This window comes from Gigantopelta aegis, chromosome 10, assembly GCF_016097555.1.
Source record: "Gigantopelta aegis isolate Gae_Host chromosome 10, Gae_host_genome, whole genome shotgun sequence".
In the NCBI taxonomy this organism is placed as follows: Eukaryota; Metazoa; Mollusca; class Gastropoda; order Neomphalida; family Peltospiridae; genus Gigantopelta; species Gigantopelta aegis.
Window position 1 is genome coordinate 4,680,126 of NC_054708.1, and position 22,133 is coordinate 4,702,258.

Below are 22,133 nucleotides of genomic sequence, written 5' to 3' on the forward strand. Positions count from 1 at the left end.
TCTTGCTGAGCAAATCCTGGATAACATGATGGTACTCACAACCAGCCCCGACTGGTTGTTAGCCAGCCTGAGTGAGTGAACCGCCGGCAGGTTTGGTTCCCCCTGTGTCGCCCCCGGCGCACATCTCCTCTTCCCACGTCCTCCAAAGTCACGGTTGCCCGTGACCCGGTATACGCGAACCGGCCTCGGTGGCGTCGTGGTTAGGCCATCGGTCTACAGACTGGTAGATACTGGGTTCGGATCCCAGTCGAGGCATGGAATTTTTAATCCAGATACCGACTCCAAACCCTGAGTGAGTGCTCCGCAAGGCTCAATGGGTAGGTGTAAACCACTTGCACCGACCAGTGATCCATAACTGGTTCAACAAAGGCCATGGTTTGTGTTATCCTGCCTGTGGGAAGCGCAAATAAAAGATCCCTTGCTGTTAATCGGAAAGAGTAGCCCATGTAGTGGCGACAGCGGGTTTCCTCTCAAAATCTGTGTGGTCCTTAACCATATGTCTGACGCCATATAACCGTAAATAAAATGTGTTGAGTGCGTCGTTAAAGTAAAACATTTCTTTCGGTATACGCGATGTGGAACTCCAATAGCATTCCTTAAGATGCGATTAGTCCCCCCAGGTTGGGGGGGGGGGGGGTAACTCGAGAGAGAGCATTGGCACACGTCCTGCTTCATCGTAGTCAAATCTCGGAATCGTTACCATGGCAGTTATAAAGAAACATATCACTGTTGACACAACCAACATATTTGACACAGGCTTGATTTATTCTCGTGTTAGTGGTATACAAGCAAGTTCTCGTGAGGTAGACATCAGCCATGTCTTATCTCATGAGTTGGCGCCAGTTCCAATTTCTATGTTCAATGACTCAGGAGATATGGAGAAATTGAAGTCTACCTTAAAAAACTTCTACAAGTACCTGTTTCTTCTCGACATAAATATGGCGGTTCACCCAGCATCATTATTGATGGATCAGCACTACTGTGTGTTGTGCACTGGCCAGAACGAGGCACAGTACAAGATTACCTCTCCAGTTTCAAAACTTTAATAGTTAGAAAGTTGGAGATTGGCAATGGTTACTAGGTATTTGATCGCTACAAAAAGTATAGCAGAAAGGATGTGACAAGGGTAGGTCACCTGGTTCCAGTAGAGACCACCTTGATTATAACAACAATCTTGCCATCACAGAAAGTTGTTCTCACTGTCACAGAAAACAAAAAGCAACTGATTGAAATGATCTGCCATGGCCTTCTAAATAACACTGAATTACTCTAGGGACATACTCGGAAACACGTGTTTGTAATCACAGGGGAGGATGATGTTCCATATGAAATTTATGATGGCAGCATAAGTAAACGATGGGACATAGCAACTAACCACAAAACAGCAGACAACATAATTGTTTAACAGGCTATGGATGTAGCTTCAAAGAGGCTGCAATCAGTAATTGTGTTGTCAGATGATACTGATGTTTTCCTGCTAGTACTGCACTACTACTTTATTAAGAACATTGAGGTACAAGTGCTGATGGAGTCACCTATTCATTGCAGGACAGTGATAGATATTGGTGCTTTTTGTTTCAAAGCATGAACACATCACATCAGATGTTTTGTCAGCACACGCACTTAGTGGATGTGACACAACTGCCTCCTGTTTTGGTGTAGGTAAAGGTAAAGTTCTGAAAGCATTGAATGACGGGCATTCCCTCTCATTGCTTGGTGACTCTTCTGCAGAGTTATCTGAAGTCATTCAGCAAGCAACTCAGTTCATGACAGCTTGCTATGACCAAGCTAAATGCAAGTCAACAACTGAGGCTTGTGTAAGAGCCTGGGCATCTAAAATGTGAAAATTTTCTTAAATGCCAAAACTTTGTTCGTTGCCAATCACGGATGAATCATTTCCAAAAAATGTGAAACGTGCCCGCTTACAAACATGTCTGTGGAAATGTGCTCTTGAACCCAACCCGCCTGCAATGGAGCCATCAGAATATGGTTACTGTAAAGATATGGTTTAGAAATGCCTACTTCCTACAACTATATCAGATAACGTATCACTAGCGCCTGCAGAAATTATGAAGTTAATTAAGTGTTCATGTGAAAGCAACCTGCCTTGTCGAAGTAACTGTGTGACTGCTCTAACGCGAAGCTGGCATGCACGATGTTCTGCTCGTGTCATTCTGTTGGTTGCTGCAATGACCTAACACATACAGCTCACAGTGACAATGAAGATGACGATCTTCCTGAAATTGCCTCTCAAAATTAATAATCAGTTGATATTTGCATTGCAACAAATAACAGGGACAATAGTGTCAGTGATTAGCAAGAGAATAGCTAAAAAAACCTAATTTTAAAAAATTAAAAAAAGAAATAAAGAGAGGTAATTTTTAACGGATTATATCTCAAAATGCCCAAAGTTGACATGATGTCATCCTTCGGATCTGTATTACGTATGCCCTTACCATGTATAATCAGCAAAAAAACCTTAATACCATAATTTTGGGGTTAGCTCTTCGCTGCCGGACTAAGGATCGCTTTGTCAGGTATGTTTGCACAGCAGTATTATTAAATAAATGTTAATTTAATAATTAAATAAAGATAATTTTTATTAAAATTTCTTTTAAAAAGTCTATGGTAACGTACATTTTCTGGAAAAGTTCTATCGGAAGAAATATATCATGGCGTTACATGGTTTTGACAAGGGGAAAAAAAGGAAGTGAAAACAAATCAAACCGAACCTTCACTCCGCCATAATACGAATATACACAGCTGTCAAAAGAATAATATTTCGATTATCAAGTTTTCAAGTTATTGCTCGTTTGACACAAGTAACAAATAACTCTGAAAGTGTAAAGATGAGGGAAATTACAAATTTTCTTTGTTGAACTGTTTGATAGCCAACAGTGATGAAAGTACCATGTCCATATATTTCGACTCAAATATACTCTGTCAAAAAAGATACGCATAGGTGATAGGGAAAGAAGAAAAGTGTTTGGTTTTACAAAATATAGGTTTTTTTGTACAATGTTGCTGAATGACCATGTTTGTTAATGTTCCTGGAATGGGACAGCATGCACCCTAAAACACATGCACCCTAAAACACATTTAACGCACGTTGTGCCACCTTGTGCCACGTTGTGCGACAATTGCAGGAAATCAGCGTGAAATGGTCAGATTTTGGCGAATGCACGTGAAACTCGGGGAAAAGATTGGGGTAGTGATGAGTATTTAAAGCTGCAATGCTCGCAATGATGCCTCATTTCCATTTCGACGTAGAGTTACAAGATGCCAAGATTAAGCTTGCCGAATCGAAACATTGCAATAGGCTGCCTCCATTTAGGTGAATCGCAGTCAGCAGTCGCACGCCACATGAACGTCCATCAGAGCACCATTTCACGTATCTGGGACAGGTACCAGCAGTTACAATCAGCTGAAGACCCGCCCAGAAGTGGAAGACCTCGCATAACAACTGCAGCACAAGATCGCTACATCCGGGTTCTGCACTTGCGTCACTGAACTGCCACAGCAATGAACACTGCTGGACGCATACCTGGTTTGAGAAGGGTGTCTGCACAAACCATTCGGAACCGACTTCGAGAAGCTGGTTGACGGGCTAGGAGACCGTCTGTTGGCCCCATCCTGCGACGTCAACATCGACATTTACGTGTTCGCTGGTGCTCGAATGTACAGAGGTGGAACTTGAAAACTGGCTGCGAGTATGGTTCAGCGACGAGTTACGTTTTCTTCTACAGCGACGTGATGGACGACAATGTGTTTACAGACGCCGCAATGAACGTTTTGCCAACAACTGCGTCGCCCAAGTTGACAGATTCGGTGGAGGGAATGTCATGATGTGGGGAACCATCTCATACATCGGCAGAAGTGAACTTGTGTTCGTACAAAGCAACCTGACAGATGTACGCTACCGGGATGAAATTCTTCGCCGTCACATGCATCCCATTTTGGATCGACAGAGAGAACTCTTTCAGCAGGACAATGCCAGGTCGCATACGGACGTGTAACAATGGATTTCCTACAGAATGAGAACATTAAATTGCTGCCATGGCCATCAATATCGCCAGATCTCAACCCCATTGAACATTTATGGGACGAACTGGACAGACGTGTAACGCCAGCGTGACCCGGAGCCTCAGACGCTTCTGTGAATGATTAATATGTAATTATGATACGAATTGTCTCCATTCATGATAGGATTTCGGGCAGTTACAATACAGTAGAAACAGATATTTCATCAATAAATATAGCACACAGACAATAACTCTAACAGAAACACGCTTTTTATGCAATGCGTCAAATGTTTACATGCTGATAACATTTTCAACACACAGGTGCCCAAAGATGTTCTACAGAACGCCATTTTACACGACGTTTTCTGTTTATGTAATCAAACCGCATCCGTACTAACGTATGGAGGGCCGGGGCGTAGTCCAGTGGTAAAGCGCTCGCTTGAATGATGCACCGTCGGTTTGGGATCGATCTCCGTCGGTAGGCCCATTGGGCTATTTCTCATTCCCACCAGTGCACCACGACTGGTATATACAATGCCGTGGTATGTGCTGTCCTGTCTGTGGGATGGTGCCTATAAAAGATCCCTTGCTACTAGTAGAAAAATGTAGCGGGTTTCCTCTCTAAGACTATATGTGAAAATTACCAAATGTTTTAGATCCAAAACAGATGATTAATAAATCAATGTCGCTAAACAAAACAAACACACAACACGTACTATGGTTAACAGCTGCGATGCTAATTAAACGAGTACACGTTCCGTGGCCGTATAACCCCGAGTACAATGCAGAACGTTACATCTATGGTGCTTACTGCACTTGAATACGTCTACCCTCATTCACCTTCACAATTACTAGTAACACAAACATCCATTAAAACTGCGAACCACAATAATCTTACACTTTTGTCATATTTAAGATGTCAGAATATTCCAATCCACAATTTATTACTCACCTCTTTGGCCCCAGGTGTTGCCATTATTTCTGTTATTCGTGCCAGTATTCTGGTTAGAGTTCCATCCACCATTGTTACCATTCCTGCCTGGGTTACCATTCCTTCCTGGGCGGCCATTCCTGCCTGGGTAACCACTTCTTCCTGGGTTACCACTCCTGCCTGGGTTACCACTTCTTCCTGGGTTACCACTCCTGCCTGGGTTACTATTCCTTCCTGGGTAACCACTTCTTCCTGGGTTACCACTCCTGCCTGGGTTACCATTCCTGCCTGGGTTACTATTCCTTCCTGGGTTACCACTTCTTCCTGGGTTACCACTCCTGCCTGGGTTACCATTCCTTCCTGGGCGGCCATTCCTTCCTGGGTTACCACTTCTTCCTGGGTTACCACTTCTTCCTGGGTTACCACTCCTGCCTGGGTTACTATTCCTTCCTGGGTTACCACCCCTGCCTGGGTAACCACTTCTTCCTGGGTTACCACTCCTGCCTGGGTTACCACTTCTTCCTGGGTTACCACTCCTGCCTGGGTTACCACTTCTTCCTGGGTTACCATTCCTGCCTGGGTAACCACTTCTTCCTGGGTTACCACTTCTTCCAGGATAACCACTTCTTCCTGGGTTACCATTCCTGCCTGGGTTACCACTCCCTCCTGGGTTACCACTTCTTCCAGGATAACCACTTCTTCCTGGGTTACCATTCCTGCCTGGGTTACCACTCCTTCCTGGGTTACCATTCCTGCCTGGGTTACCACTCCTTCCTGGGTTACCATTCCTTCCTGGGTTACCACTTCTTCCTGGGTTACCACTCCTGCCTGGGTTACCACTTCTTCCTGGGTTACCATTCCTGCCAGGGTTACCAATTCTTCCTGGGTTACCACTTCTTCCTGGGTTACCATTCCTTCCTGGGTTACCACTTCTTCCAGTGTTACCATTCCTTCCATTATTATTGTCATTCCTTCCATTGTTACTATTCCTTCCATTGTTGTTGTTTTGGCCACCCCGGTTATTGTTGTTATTTCCTCCGCTCCTCCCGCTGTCCACATTGCCACCAGATCCACCCAGAGGCTCCATGGCCATCGTGTTGCAGAGATCTTCAGAACAGAAACAAATCAGTTCACCGTTGATTGTCGAGCAGCCGGACGTAGGGAGATCTTGACCAGGAGGCGTCCAGATCTGATCAGAACAACCTCGCAGTATCACTGGAATATTAATTAGTCAACAATATCACTGGAATAATAATTAGTTAACATTATCACTGGAATATTAATTATTAACAATATCACTGGAATATTAATTAGTAAACAATATCACTAGCATATTAATTAGTTAACAACATCACTAGAATATTAATTATTAACAATGTCACTGGAATATTAATTATTAACAATGTCACTGGAATAATAATTAGTTAACATTATCACTGGAATATTAATTAGTCAACAATATCACTGGAATAATAATTATTAACAATATCACAGGAATACTAATTATTAACAATAGAACTCAAATATTAATTATTAGAAATATGACTAAAATATTAATTATTAACAATATAACTGGAATATTATATATAATATCATTGGAACATTAATTAATTAGTTAACAGAATCTGTGGAATTTTTGTCAATTAGCAGTATCTATAGAATATCATTCCAGTGAATATCCCTTGGATATTACTGAAATCAACAATATTAATAGCACATTAACCAAGCCAAGAAAATCACGGGACAAATCAAATTATTTACTAAAAGTGACATCACACAGTATTCCTAGAAAATTATATAATTACAGAAAGTCATATAACATTTGTGATAATTTATAATTATATAATTATAGAAAGTCATATAACATTTATGATAGCAACCATGAATTTTTCACCCATTTGACACTGTTTTGATTTTTAATAATGGTAAAGATTTGATGTAGTCTGTGTAACAGTAAAGGTGTCAGATTAAATCTACCGTGTGGTTTTGACATAACCTGTCGAAACAGTACACTTGTCAAACATCACATACCTCTTTCTTTGGACATACCCTGTTAAAACAGTACAATTGTCAGACATCACCTATCTCTTTGTTTCGACATACCCTGTCTAACGATTCAGCTGTCAGATAACACCTACCTCCTGGTTTTGTCGTAGTTTGTCTAGCAATACAGCTGTCGGATAACACCTACCTCCTGGTTTTGACGTAGTGTGTCTAGCAATACAGCTGTCAGATATCACCTACCTCCTCGTTTTGACATTGTTTGTAGAGCAATACAGCTGTCAGATATAACCTACCTCCTTGTTTTGACATTGTTTGTATGGCAATACAGCTGTCAGATATCACCTACCTCCTTGTTTCGACATTGTTTGTATAGCAATACAGCTGTCAGATATCACCTACCTCCTGGATTTGACGTAGTCTGTCTAGCAATACAACTGTCAGATATCACCTACATCCTGGTTTTTACGTAGTTTGTCTAGCAATACAGCTGTCAGATATCACCTACCTCCTGGATTTTTATGTAGTTTGTCTGGCAATACAGCTGTCAGATATCACCTACCTCCTGGTTTTGACGTAGTCTGTCTGGCAATATCGCTGTCAGATATCACCTACCTCCTGGTTTTGACGTAGTCTGTCTGGCAATACAACTGTCAGATATCACCTACTTCCTGGATTTGACAAAGTCTCTCTGGCAATACAGCTGTCAGATATCACCTACCTCCTGGATTTGACGTAGTCTGTCTGGCAATACAACTGTCAGATATCACCTACCTCCTGGTTTTGACGTAGTCTGTCTGGCAATATCGCTGTCAGATATCACCTACCTCCTGGTTTTGACGTAGTCTGTCTATCAATACAGCTGTCGGATAACACCTACCTCCTGGTTTTGACGTAGTCTGTCTGGCAATACAACTGTCAGATATCACCTACCTCCTGGTTTTGACGTAGTCTGTCTAGCAATACAGCTGTCGGATAACACCTACCTCCTGGATTTGACGTAGTCTGTCTATCAATACAGCTGTCGGATAACACCTACCTCCTGGTTTTGACGTAGTCTGTCTGGCAATACAGCTGTCAGATATCACCTACCTCCTGGACTTGACGTAGTCTGTCTAGCAATACAGCTGTCAGATATCACCTACCTCCTGTATTTTTAGGTAGTCTGTCTAGCAATACAGCTGTCAGATATCATCTACCTCCTGGATTTGATAAAGTCTCTCTGGCAATACAACTGTCAGATATCACCTACCTCCTGGTTTTGACAAAGTCTCTCTGGCATTAGAACTGTCAGATATCACCTACCGCCTGGTTTTGACGTAGCTGTCTCACAATACAGCTGTCGGATAACACCTACCTCCTGGTTTTGACGTAGTCTGTCTATCAATACAGCTGTAGGATAACACCTACCTCCTGGTTTTGACGTAGTCTCTCTGGCAATACAGCTGTCAGATAACACCTACCTCCTGGTTTTGACGTTGGTTCTATAGCAATACAACTGTCAGATATCACCTACCTCCTGGTTTTGACGTTGGCTGTATAGCAATACAACTTTCAGATATCACCTACCTCCTGGTTTTGACGTAGTCTGTCTAGCAATATCGTTGTCAGATATCACCTACCTCCTGGATTTGATATAGTCTGTCTGGCAATACAACTGTCAGATATCACCTACTTCCTGGATTTGACAAAGTCTCTCTGGCAATACATCTGTCAGATATCACCTACCTCCTGGATTTGACGTAGTCTGTCTGGCAATACAACTGTCAGATATCACCTACCTCCTGGTTTTGACGTAGTCTGTCTGGCAATATCGCTGTCACATATCACCTACCTCCTGGTTTTGACGTAGTCTGTCTATCAATACAGCTGTCGGATAACACCTACCTCCTGGTTTTGACGTAGTCTGTCTGGCAATACAACTGTCAGATATCACCTACCTCCTGGACTTGACGTAGTCTGTCTAGCAATACAGCTGTCAGATATCACCTACCTCCTGTATTTTTAGGTAGTCTGTCTAGCAATACAGCTGTCAGATATCATCTACCTCCTGGATTTGATAAAGTCTCTCTGGCAATACAACTGTCAGATATCACCTACCTCCTGGTTTTGACAAAGTCTCTCTGGCATTAGAACTGTCAGATATCACCTACCGCCTGGTTTTGACGTAGCTGTCTCGCAATACAGCTGTCGGATAACACCTACCTCCTGGTTTTGACGTAGTCTGTCTATCAATACAGCTGTAGGATAACACCTACGTCCTGGTTTTGACGTAGTCTGTCTGGCAATACAGCTGTCAGATAACACCTACCTCCTGGTTTTGACGTTGGTTGTATAGCAATAGAACTGTCAGATATCACCTACCTCCTGGTTTTGACGTTGGCTGTATAGCAATACAACTTTCAGATATCACCTACCTCCTGGTTTTGACGTAGTCTGTCTAGCAATATCGTTGTCAGACATCACCTACCTCCTGGATTTGATATAGTCTGTCTGGCAATACAACTGTCAGATATCACCTACTTCCTGGATTTGACAAAGTCTCTCTGGCAATACAGCTGTCAGATATCACCTACCTCCTGGATTTGACGTAGTTTGTCTGGCAATACAGCTGCCAGATATCACCTACCTCCTGGTTTTGATGTAGTCTGTCTATCAATACAGCTGTCGGATAACACCTACCTCCTGGTTTTGACGTAGTCTGTCTGGCAATACAACTGTCAGATATCACCTACCTCCTGGACTTGACGTAGTCTGTCTAGCAATACAGCTGTCAGATATCACCTACCTCCTGTATTTTTAGGTAGTCTGTCTAGCAATACAGCTATCAGATATCATCTACCTCCTGGATTTGATAAAGTCTCTCTGGCAATACAAATGTCAGATATCACCTACCTCCTGGTTTTGACAAAGTCTCTCTGGCATTAGAACTGTCAGATATCACCTACCTCCTGGTTTTGACGTAGTCTGTCTATCAATACAGCTGTAGGATAACACCTACGTCCTGGTTTTGACGTAGTCTGTCTGGCAATACAGCTGTCAGATAACACCTACCTCCTGGTTTTGACGTTGGTTGTATAGCAATACAACTGTCAGATATCACCTACCTCCTGGTTTTGACGTTGGCTGTATAGCAATACAACTTTCAGATATCACCTACCTCCTGGTTTTGACGTAGTCTGTCTAGCAATATCGTTGTCAGATATCACCTACCTCCTGGATTTGATATAGTCTGTCTTGCAATACAACTGTCAGATATCACCTACTTCCTGGATTTGACAAAGTCTCTCTGGCAATACAGCTGTCAGATATCACCTACCTCCTGGATTTGACGTAGTTTGTCTGGCAATACAGCTGCCAGATATCACCTACCTCCTGGTTTTGATGTAGTCTGTCTAGCAATACAGATGCCACATATCACTTACCTCCTGGTTTTGACGTAGTCTGTCTATCAATACAGCTGTCGGATAACACCTACCTCCTGGTTTTGATGTAGTCTGTCTAGCAATACAGATGCCACATATCACTTACCTCCTGGTTTTGACGTAGTCTGTCTATCAATACAGCTGTCGGATAACACCTACCTCCTGGTTTTGACGTAGTCTGTCTGGCAATACAACTGTCAGATATCACCTACCTCCTGGACTTGACGTAGTCTGTCTAGCAATACAGCTGTCGGATAACACCTACCTCCTGGTTTTGACGTAGTCTGTCTATCAATACAGCTGTAGGATAACACCTACCTCCTGGTTTTGACGTATTCTGTCTGGCAATACAGGTGTCAGATAACACCTACCTCCTGGTTTTGACGTTGGTTGTATAGCAATACAACTGTCAGATATCACCTACCTCCTGGTTTTGACGTTGGCTGTATAGCAATACAACTTTCAGATATCACCTACCTCCTGGATTTGACGTAGTCTGTCTAGCAATACAGCTGTCAGATATCACCTACGTCCTGGTTTAGACGTAGTTTGTCTATCAATACAGATGCCAGATATCAGCTACCTCCTGGTTTTGACGTAGTCTGTCTGCCAAAACAGTTGTCAGATATTACCTACCTCCTGGTTTTGAAGTAATCTGTATAGCAATACAGCTGTCAGAGATATCACCTTCCTCCTGGTTTTGACGTAGTTTGTCTGGCAATACAGCTGCCAGATATCACCTACCTCCTGGTTTTGATGTAGTCTGTCTAGCAATACAGATGCCACATATCACTTACCTCCTGGTTTTGAAGTAGTCTGTATAGCAATACAGCTGTCAGAGATATCACCTTCCTCCTGGTTTTGACGTAGTTTGTCTAGCAATACAGCTGCCAGATATCACCTACCTCCTGGTTTTGAAGTAGTCTGTCTAGCAATACAGATGCCACATATCACATACCTCCTGGTTTTGACGTAGTTTGTCTAGCAATACAGCTGCCAGAACACTCGGCAGTGGTGAGTAAGGCGATGACGAGGTTGCCGTCGGCAGGACACAGTGTGTCGGGACCAATGCTGTTACACTCGTAACAACTTATACCCGAGCCACCAGGGGGCGTCCCTGCAGAGGGAGGACCGACGGGTCCAGCTGGCGGAGAACCTCTTTGTGAAGACCTGCCAGTCGTACCACCTTAACAACAAATATACAAACACATAAAGAGAGAGAGAGAGAGAGAGAGAGAGAGAGAGAGAGAGAGAGAGAGAGAGAGAGAGAGAGAGAGAGAGAGAGAGAGAGACGGGGGGGGGGGGGGGGAGACAGACAGTCAGACAGGCTGAGTAGGGGAAAGGCGAAGAAAGATAGGCAGGGGCAGACAGACACAGAGACAGAGAAAACACTGAAATAAAGGCAATAAAAGAAATAGCGAAACAAATCAACAAACAAAGAAACAAACACTAAAGGCAACAACGTTTTATATTGTAATATTTGGTCGAAAGGAGTAAAGTCGCAGATTATAGTATTTCAAATACAAATATTTGCTGAAATCATAATTGTCTGTACAAACTTATATTCTGTATTTTAATACTGGCCTGCAAAGAAACAAAGCAACAAATAGGTAAAAAGAAAGTGAAAACAAATCAAACCGAACATTCACTCAGCATTAATACGAATATACACAATTGTCAAAAGAATAATATTTCGATTATCAAGTTTTCAAGTTATTGCTCGTTTGACACAAGTAACAAATAACTCTGAAAGTGTAAAGATGAGGGAAATTACAAATTTTCTTTGTGGAACTTTTTAATAGCCAACGGTGATGGAAGTACGATGTCCATATATTTTTACTCAAATATATATCTGTGAATGATGAATATGTAATTATGATACGAATTGTCTCCATTCATGATAGGATTTTGGCCAGTTACAATACAGTCTAAACAGATACAAATAAATATAGCACACAGACAATAACTCTAACAGAAACACGCTGTTTATGCAGTGCGTCAAATGTTTACATGCTGATAACATTTTCAACACACAGGTGCCCAAAGATGTTCTACACAACGCCATTTTACACGACGTTTTCTGTTTATGTAATCAAACCGCATCCGTACTACCGTAGTCCAGTGGTAAAGCGCTCGCCTGAATGATGCATGGTCGGTTTGGGGTCGATCTCCGTCGGTAGGCCCATTGGGCTATTTCTCGTTCCAACCAGTGCACCACGACTGGTATATACAATGCCGTGGTATGTGCTATCCTGTCTGTGGGATGGTGCCTATAAAAGATCCCTTGCTACTAGTGGAAAAATGTAGCGGGTTTCCTCTTTAAGACTATATGTGAAAATTACCAAATGTTTTAGATCCAAAACAGATGATTAATAAATCAATGTCGCTAAACAAAACAAACACACAACACGTACTATGGTTAACAGCTGCGATGCTAATTAAACGAGTACACGTTCCGTGGCCGTATAACCCCGAGTACAATGCAGAACGTTACATCTATGGTGCTTACTGCACTTGAATACGTCTACCCTCATTCACCTTCACAATTACTAGTAACACAAACATCCATTAAAACTGCGAACCACAATACTCTTACACTTTTGTCATATTTAAGATGTCAGAATATTCCAATCCACAATTTATTACTCACCTCTTTGGCCCCAGGTGTTGCCATTATTTCTGTTATTCGTGCCAGTATTCTGGTTAGAGTTCCATCCACCATTGTTACCATTCCTGCCTGGGTTACCATTCCTTCCTGGGCGGCCATTCCTGCCTGGGTAACCACTTCTTCCTGGGTTACCACTCCTGCCTGGGTTACCACTTCTTCCTGGGTTACCACTTCTTCCTGGGTTACCACTCCTGCCTGGGTTACCACTTCTTCCTGGGGTACCACTCCTGCCTGGGTAACCACTTCTTCCTGGGTTACCACTTCTTCCTGGGTTACCACTCCTGCCTGGGTTACCACTTCTTCCTGGGGTACCACTCCTGCCTGGGTTACCACTTCTTCCTGGGTTACCACTTCTTCCTGGGTTACCACTTCTTCCTGGGTTACCACTTCTTCCTGGGGTACCACTCCTGCCTGGGTAACCACTTCTTCCTGGGTTACCACTTCTTCCTGGGATACCACTTCTTCCTGGGTTACCACTCCTGCCTGGGTTACCACTCCTGCCTGGGTAACCACTTCTTCCTGGGTTACCACTTCTTCCTGGGGTACCACTTCTTCCTGGGTTACCACTCCTGCCTGGGTAACCACTTCTTCCTGGGTTACCACTTCTTCCTGGGTTACCACTTCTTCCTGGGTTACCATTCCTGCCTGGGTTACAATTCCTGCCTGGGTTACAATTTCTGCCTGGGTTACCATTCCTGCCTGGGTAACCACTTCTTCCTGGGTTACCATTCCTGCCTGGGTTACCATTTCTGCCTGGGGTACCACTTCTTCCTGGGTAACCACTTTTCCCTGGGTTACCACTCCTGCCTGGGTTACCACTTCTCCCTGGGTTACCACTCCTGCCTGGGTTACCATTCCTTCCTGGGTTACCATTCCTGCCTGGGTTACCATTCCTTCCATTGTTGCCATATCCATCAGTGTTACCATTCCTTCCATTATTGTTATTCCTTCCATTGTTACTATTCCTTCCATTGTTGTTGTTTTGGCCACCCCGGTTATTGTTGTTATTTCCTCCGCTCCTCCCGCTGTCCACATTGCCACCAGATCCACCCAGAGGCTCCATGGCCATCGTGTTGCAGAGATCTTCAGAACAGAAACAAATCAGTTCACCGTTGATTGTCGAGCAGCCGGACGTAGGGAGATCTTGACCAGGAGGCGTCCAGATCTGATCAGAACAACCTCGCAGTATCACTGGAATATTAATTAGTCAACAATATCACTGGAATAATAATTAGTTAACATTATCACTGGCATATTAATTAGTAAACAATATCACTGGAATATTAATTAGTAAACAATATCACTAGCATATTAATTAGTTAACAACATCACTAGAATATTAATTATTAACAATGTCACTGGAATATTAATTATTAACAATGTCACTGGAATAATAATTAGTTAACATTATCACTGGAATATTAATTAGTCAACAATATCACTGGAATAATAATTAGTTCACAATATCCCAGGCATATTAATTAGTTAACAATATCACTGGAATATTAATTATTAACAATATCACAGGAATACTAATTATTAACAATAGAACTCAAATATTAATTATTAGAAATATGACTAAAATATTAATTATATAACTGGAATATTATATATAATATCATTGGAACATTAATTACTTAACAATATCAAGGGCATATTAATTACCTAACAATATCCCTGGAATATTTGTTATTAACAATATCACTGGAATATTAATTATTAACAATGTTTTATTGGAATATTTTTTTAATTATTATTATTTTTGTTCTAAATTTTTTATTGGCCCAGAAATGTCGATAGTGGGATGGGGCACTGAATCACTATCTTACAGATAATGTTGAACATTAATAACATTATGTCATTATATATATATATATAAAGAGCATTGGTAGAATAAATATGTTCAGATTGATTGTAAAAAAAAATTAGAGAGAGAGAGAGAGAGAGAGAGAGAGAGAGAGAGAGAGAGAGAGAGAGAGAGAGAGAGAGAGAGAGAGAGAGAGAGAGAGAGAGAGAGAGATGAAGTAAAACGGGACAGCAGGACAGTTCTAACATTAAAAAAGCATACACGCACATACACCGGCACGCAACATAGCTTGATAACAATTGTATACATGTGATTAGTTTCCTATCAGTTGTATTGTAGTTTGTTAATGTTCTGTGAATCTGCGGGAAGTAGATGTTTTATTAAATTACTATATGTTACATCTGTTGCTGGAGACGAGATGATTAAATAATAATAATAATAATAACAGTAATAATAATACGAAAATTATTATATTAAATATTTTTAACTAATGAATGATATAGTGACCACTTGGTAAAAACATTGCTAAGACTGTTCTTACTAAAATATAAATGTTTTTCTATAGAGTATCTTTGTTTAATTTCTTTTTTAAAATGAATAATATTTTGCACTTTACATTTATATATGAAATACTTAACTAGAAGTAGCAAGAGATCAAAGATATTATCTGTTTTAATGTTGTCTTTAAATCCAAATATGACTAGTTCGAGAGACAGTTTTAAGTTACATAAGTGATTACGGTACATCGATAACCAGTTTAAAAACGAATTTCAAAACGTTTGAACAAAGTTACATTCTCAAAAAACAAACATCTATTGTTTCTTTATTTACATTACAAAAGGTACATGTTTCAGTATCAATACGTTTTAGCTTGAAGGCAAAAGTATTTGTCGTTAGTATTCTGTGTAATATCCTATATTGGAACCATATTAATTTTACTTCTTGTGTGGTGAGAAATGGTTTCAAATAGATAATGGGCCAGATCAAATAAGTACTAAAACGATTTTGCCATTTTGTCATAGCGGTATTTGGTACGTCTGAATATTTTAATGTGTAATAGTATAACTTTGATCCTTTTTTAATGGAACAAAGTTTTCTTTGGACAGGCGAATCGTCTAAAGGAATATTTGTGTCTATCTTACTAATTTTAGTTTTTTTAAGGTATACCTTGAGTGAATTAATGGCTCCCTGATATTCTAAAAAAGACACATGTAAGTCATAAATATAATTAAATTCAGCTAACGTAAAGAATTCTCCACGGTCATTAACTAGATCGCATATTTGAGAAGATTGGTTCTGATAAAAACTCTTTAAAGTCTGTTACCTTAATAGCTACGGCAGCATATTAGTGTCATCACACACAATAAAATAATTCTATTTTCCAACATTTAAACTTGGAAAAATCAAGTTTAATGTTGGAAAAATCAACTTTAATCTTGTAAAAATCAAGTTTAATCTGGGAACGATCAACATATAATCTTGGAAAGATCAAATTTAATCTTGGAAAAAGCAACAACCTTTAATGTATTGAATAACAATAGAAATACATATCACACTATTGTATCAGGGGCACATACCTTTAATATATTAATTAACAAACTAAGTTTAGATATAAATATCATACAGTATTGTAGTAGGACCCGTACCTTTAATATATTAATTAACAAAGTTAAGATAGAAATAACACATAGTATTGTCATAGGACCACATGCCTTTAATATATGTATTGTAATAGGACAACGTACCTTTAATATATTAATTAACAAAGTTTAGATTGAAATAACACATATTATTGTCATAGAACCACATGCCTTTAATATATGTATTGTAATAGAACAACGTACCTTTAATATATTAATTAACAAAGTTTAGATTGAAATAACACATATTATTGTCATAGAACCACATGCCTTTAATATATGTATTGTATTAGGACAACGTACCTTTAATGTATTAATTAACAAAGTTTAGATAGAAATAACACGTAGTATTGTCATAGGACCACATGCCTTTAATATATGTATTGTAATAGAACAACGTACCTTTAATATATTAATTAACAAAGTTTAGATTGAAATAACACATATTATTGTCATAGAACCACATGCCTTTAATATATGTATTGTAATAGGACAACGTACCTTTAATATATTAATTAACAAAGTTTAGATTGAAATAACACATATTATTGTCATAGAACCACATGCCTTTAATATATGTATTGTATTAGGACAACGTACCTTTAATGTATTAATTAACAAAGTTTAGATAGAAATAACACGTAGTATTGTCATAGGACCACATGTCTTTAATATATGTATTGTAATAGAACAACGTGCCTTTTTATATATTAATTAACACAGTTTAGATACAAATATCACACCTTTTTTTTATCTTTTTTTTTTTTATCACACATTATTGTAATAGGACCATATGCCTTTTATACATTAATTGACAAAGTTTAGATAGAAATATCACACAGTATTGAAGTAGGACCACGTACCTTTAATGTATTAATTAACAATATTAATATATTAAAGGTACGTGGCCCTGTTACAATAGTGTGATATTGTAATCTAAACTTAGTTTGTTAATTATTATATTAATGTAACGTGTATTATTAAAACACAGTTTGATATTTCTATCTAAAATTTGCTGAGTTTTCCAAATTTAACGTTGATTTTTCCAACATTAAAGTTGATTTTCCAAGATTAAAGTTGATTTTTCCAAGATTATATGTTGATCTTTTCAATATTAAAGTTGATTTTTACAACATTAAAGTTGATTTTTCCAAGATTATATGTAGGCAAATAGAATTATTTTTATGCGTTTGGTGGCACTAATACGCTTCCGTAAATAGCTGTAGAGAAATCACAAAAAGCCCCTATACAGTCCTTCCAAAACAAGTGGTTAACATTTTTATAACATCTTTGAGTGAAATCATTACCAAATACAGGAATATTACGTAGTTGGGGAAAACATGCCAATAAAAGAGGTTTCCATTTTGAATCATTACTTTCCAGTTTTCGTAAGTAATGTTCAAAGCTTTAACATATTTAAATATATCTATCATGCCTAGGCCTCCCTCTTTAATAGATTTACACATGGTATTTCTTTTAATTCTATCCGGCTTTTGGTTCCATACAAACTTAAATAATATTTTATTTAATTCACGCATAAAATATTCAAAGCGATTAGGTAGTGTTAAAAGTAAGTAGCTGAGTTTAGATATTAATAAGGATTTTATTATAGCTATTCTACCAAGTGGTGTGATAATTCGTCGTATCCAAGTATTTATTACTTGTTTAATTTCAAACAGTTTAGAATTATAGTTAAGTTTAGTCATTTCAGCTAGATCAGTACTAAAGGTAATGCCAAGTGCTTTAAAAGTGGAAGGATTCCATTTTAAATGAAGGTTTTATAAATATCTGACTGCACTGTACTTAAATGAGCCAAACCATATGACTTCAGATTCATCATAATTAACTTTTAGTCCAGATAATTTCGGAAATATATTCAAAGTATTTATTGTCTCTTCGAAGGACTCTCTACTGCCATCAAGTATAAAATCTGTATCATCAGCGTACTGTGAAATGAGATACTCTTTATTTTATATTGAAATTCCTGCCAGAATTTGTACACAAAGGAGGAATAAATATGGCGATAATGGGTCCCCTTGTCTGCATCCCCTGTGTATGTCAAACGACGAAGATGTATTGCCATTAACTATAACACGTGATTTAATATTTTTGTAACCCCAAACCCCAAACACGTGAGAGTCTTATGTATAAAGGACCATGAAATAGAATCGATCGCTTTTTCAAAATCTACTCTTAGTAACATACCAGGACTATTTTGGGATTCAGTATAGTATAAAATGTCATACTGAATCATTATGTTGTCCACAATATATCGTTTTGACATAAATCCAGTTTGATCTTCATTGATTAAGATATCGAGGACCCTTTTTATTCGTTCAGATATACATGTGGATGCTAATTTATATACAACATTTAAGAGTGAAATAGGTCGCCAGTTAGTTAGATAACGTTTTGGTTTATCCCCTTTAGATATACAAGTTATTAGTCCTAATTTCTGTATTATCGATAATTCATCATTAATAAAAGAATAATTAACAGACCTCAATACAAAGTAACCTATATCTGGCCAAAATGTTTTTAAAAATTCAGCAGAGAAACCGTCGACTCCTGGACTTTTATTATTCTTCATACATCTTAGATCGTTTGATAGTTCTTCATACGTTAACATACCTTCTAAATCGTTAGCTTGCTCTTTAGTAAGTTTATTTAGGTATTTTTCTGTAAGTAAATCATTTAAATCTATGTTACAAGTGGCGTTTTGGTAAAAACGTAACTATAATACCATTTTGTTTCTCAATCTGAATAATTGATTTACTAATAAAATTCCTATTTTCTAAATTACAATTTTTTTTTACACCCTCATTAATCTATTTAGCTGTTGCTGTTTTATTGGCATATTAATTAGCTAACAATATTACTGGAACATTAATTATTTAACAATATCAGTAGGATGTTAGGTAATTAATACTATCACTGAAATATTAATCAGTTCACAATTTACCCTATAATATTAATTAATTAACAATATTACTGACACTAGTAAATTAGTAAATTATATCTGTGGAATATGAATTACTTAAACAAAATCACTGGAATATGTATTAATAAATTATATTAGTTACATAAATAATATCACGTAGTCTTTCTGGGGCGAGATTTAGCCAAGTGGTAAAGCGTCCGCTTGATACGCAGTCAGTTTGAGATCAATCCCCGTCGGTGGGCTCATTGGGCTATTTCTCACTTCAGCCAGTGCACCACGACCGGTATATCAAAGGCTGTGGTATGTGCTATCTGGTCTGTGAGATGGTGCATATAAATATCCCTTGCTACTAATGGAAATATGTAGCGGGTTTCCTCTCTAAGACTATATGTCAAAATTACCAAATGTTTGACATCCAATAGCTGATAATTAGTAAATCAATGTGCTCTAGTGGTGTCGATAAACCAAAACAAACTTTAACAATACAGCTGCCAGAAAACACTTACCTCCTGGTTTTGACGTAGTCTGTCTAGCAATACCTCTGTCAGATATCACCTACCTCCTGGTTTTGACGTAGTTTGTCTAGCAATACAGCTGTCAGATATCACCTACCTCCCTACCTCTTGGTTTTGACGTAGTTTGTCTAGCAATACAGCAGTCAGATATTACCTACCTCCAGGTTTTGACGTAGTTTGTCTAGCAATACAGCTGTCCAATATCACCTACCTCCTGGTTTTGACGTAGTTTGTCTTACAATATAGCTGTCCGATATCACCTACCTCCTGGTTTTGACGTAGTCTGTCTAGCAATACAGCTGTCAGATATTACCTACCTCCTGGGTTTGACGTAGTCTGTCTAGCAATACAGCTGTCAGATATCACCTACCTCCTGGTTTTGACGTAGTTTGTCTAGCAATACAGCTGTCAGATATCACCTACCTCCTGGTTTTGACGTAGTTTGTCTAGCAATACAGCTACCAGAACACTCGGCAGTGGTGAGTAAGGCGATGACGAGGTTGCCGTCGGCAGGACACAGTGTGTCTGGGCCAATACTGTTACACTCGTAGCATCGTATACCCGAGCCACCAGGGGGAGCCACAACACCGGGGGGAGAAATGGGCCTAGGGGGCGCCACTGGGCCTGCTGGTGGCGAAGGTCGTCCTCTTGTATTGCCTGTGAAATAACAAAATGGCATTTACTTTATTTGCATGCACCCATTGGGCTTACTATTGCATAGCAGTATGGTTAAATAGAAATGTGTGAGAAGATATTCACAGTGTTATTTATTGGACATAGCTCCTGAGGATAAACTACGTTTCGTTCCCATACATTTTAATGAATACATTGCTCATATATTTTAATGATCCTATAATGTTATTTAGAAAACAGAAAGAAATACACACGCTGTTACTTTGTGTTAAACATTATCATTTATGTTTTTTTTAAATACCGGGCCTATTGCAGAAAGATGAAGTGATAGATACTAATTGTGACATATATCAAATGAGAATGGAGATCCATACAAATCTCTTTTATATTTCTTTATTAATGTGGCACTGAAAAACATAATCATAGTTACAATTATTTTACTCAAATTATATATTTGGTTGTTGTTTTTTCGCTTTTGGTTACATTTTCAAGCTGATTGCTGTACAGACAGGTCGATTTTGATGGACGAGATAACACACCATCTAAAGCCGACGCCACACAATACGAGTGTCTCGTATAAGAATAGCCACGCGAAAATCCGATTGTGAAAAGACAATATTACGATTTCATCGGTTACTATAGCCGACGCCACACAATACGAGTGCAGTGTACAAAATTAACAAAACAACATTACCATTTCACCTGTTGCTATACAATCTGCTATTCTTGGTCGAGACACTCGTATGGTGTGTTGTCGCCTTAACGGATATGTCAGTTTTGCTGACATTTGTTTTAATAAACCGCGTGATTAAAATGTAGAGACGAAAATAATAAAATTATATTTACAAATAATAAGAGGTGTATATGTGTTTGGTAACCCAGTGTGTGGAGAGCATACCATACTATGCATGTAAATAGGAGGATGTGGGTGGTGACGGCTCATCGTTTCTACTCATAAGTAGTAGCTATGAACTATTAAACATTAATTACATAATATTATGGTTATGTAAATACTACATTTACATATACATTAAATATACTACTGGTATATATTTTATGACGATAGCATACGATAATTACATTAATAGATATAATGGACATTCTTGCCGGTTTCGTCATGGAGCTTTTAGTACATATGTAGGGGGGAAAGTTTAAAATAACCTATATTTACTTCATTCTTATATATTCAGTATCTTAGAAACGTAAGTAACCTCTGAACATCATTATTCCGCTTTTGTATGTGATGATCGTTAAACACCTTGAATACTGGTTTACATACCCAGTTACACCTATACATATCTATCAAAGCAATAACATAACACATATCTGTTACACTAACAAACTGGTGGTGACGTCAGGTTTCTGAGAAAACTTATAAAAAAAGTGGCAATAAGTCCTGCCTTACTATACCAACTGTTAGCATACACATATCTTCTATTAACCGTACATTTCAAATTAATTAATAAGTAGACAAACGGTCCACACAATACACACGTGTAACAGAAACAAATCAACCTCCACTGAGGGCATTCGAACCACAGATTCCAAGT

At 38.9% G+C, this 22,133-nt stretch overlaps 1 protein-coding gene across 1 annotated transcript; it reads right to left on the reverse strand.

Annotated features, from left to right (window-relative positions):
* Positions 1-1,131: 1,131 nt before the first annotated feature.
* LOC121382888 (collagen alpha-5(IV) chain-like) lies at positions 1,132-21,526 on the reverse strand. Its single transcript, XM_041512566.1, has 7 exons — positions 21,487-21,526; positions 20,374-20,607; positions 13,030-14,238; positions 11,960-11,963; positions 11,338-11,549; positions 4,975-6,168; positions 1,132-1,199 (listed from the first exon to the last, which is right to left on the reverse strand). The coding sequence occupies exons 1-7, from the start codon at positions 21,524-21,526 to the stop codon at positions 1,132-1,134; spliced, it is 2,961 nt and encodes a 986-aa protein (XP_041368500.1).
* Positions 21,527-22,133: the final 607 nt, after the last annotated feature.

Coding starts and splice junctions, on each gene's coding strand:
- LOC121382888 (XM_041512566.1), bottom strand. CDS start 21,526: ATGAGCCGTCACCACCCACATCCTCCTATTTACATGCATA. Junction 14,239..20,373: donor AACTACGTCAAAACCAGGAG/GTAGGTGATATC, acceptor TTAATATTCCAG/TGATACTGCGAGGTTGTTCT. Junction 6,169..11,337: donor AACTACGTCAAAACCAGGAG/GTATGTGATATG, acceptor TTAATATTCCAG/TGATACTGCGAGGTTGTTCT.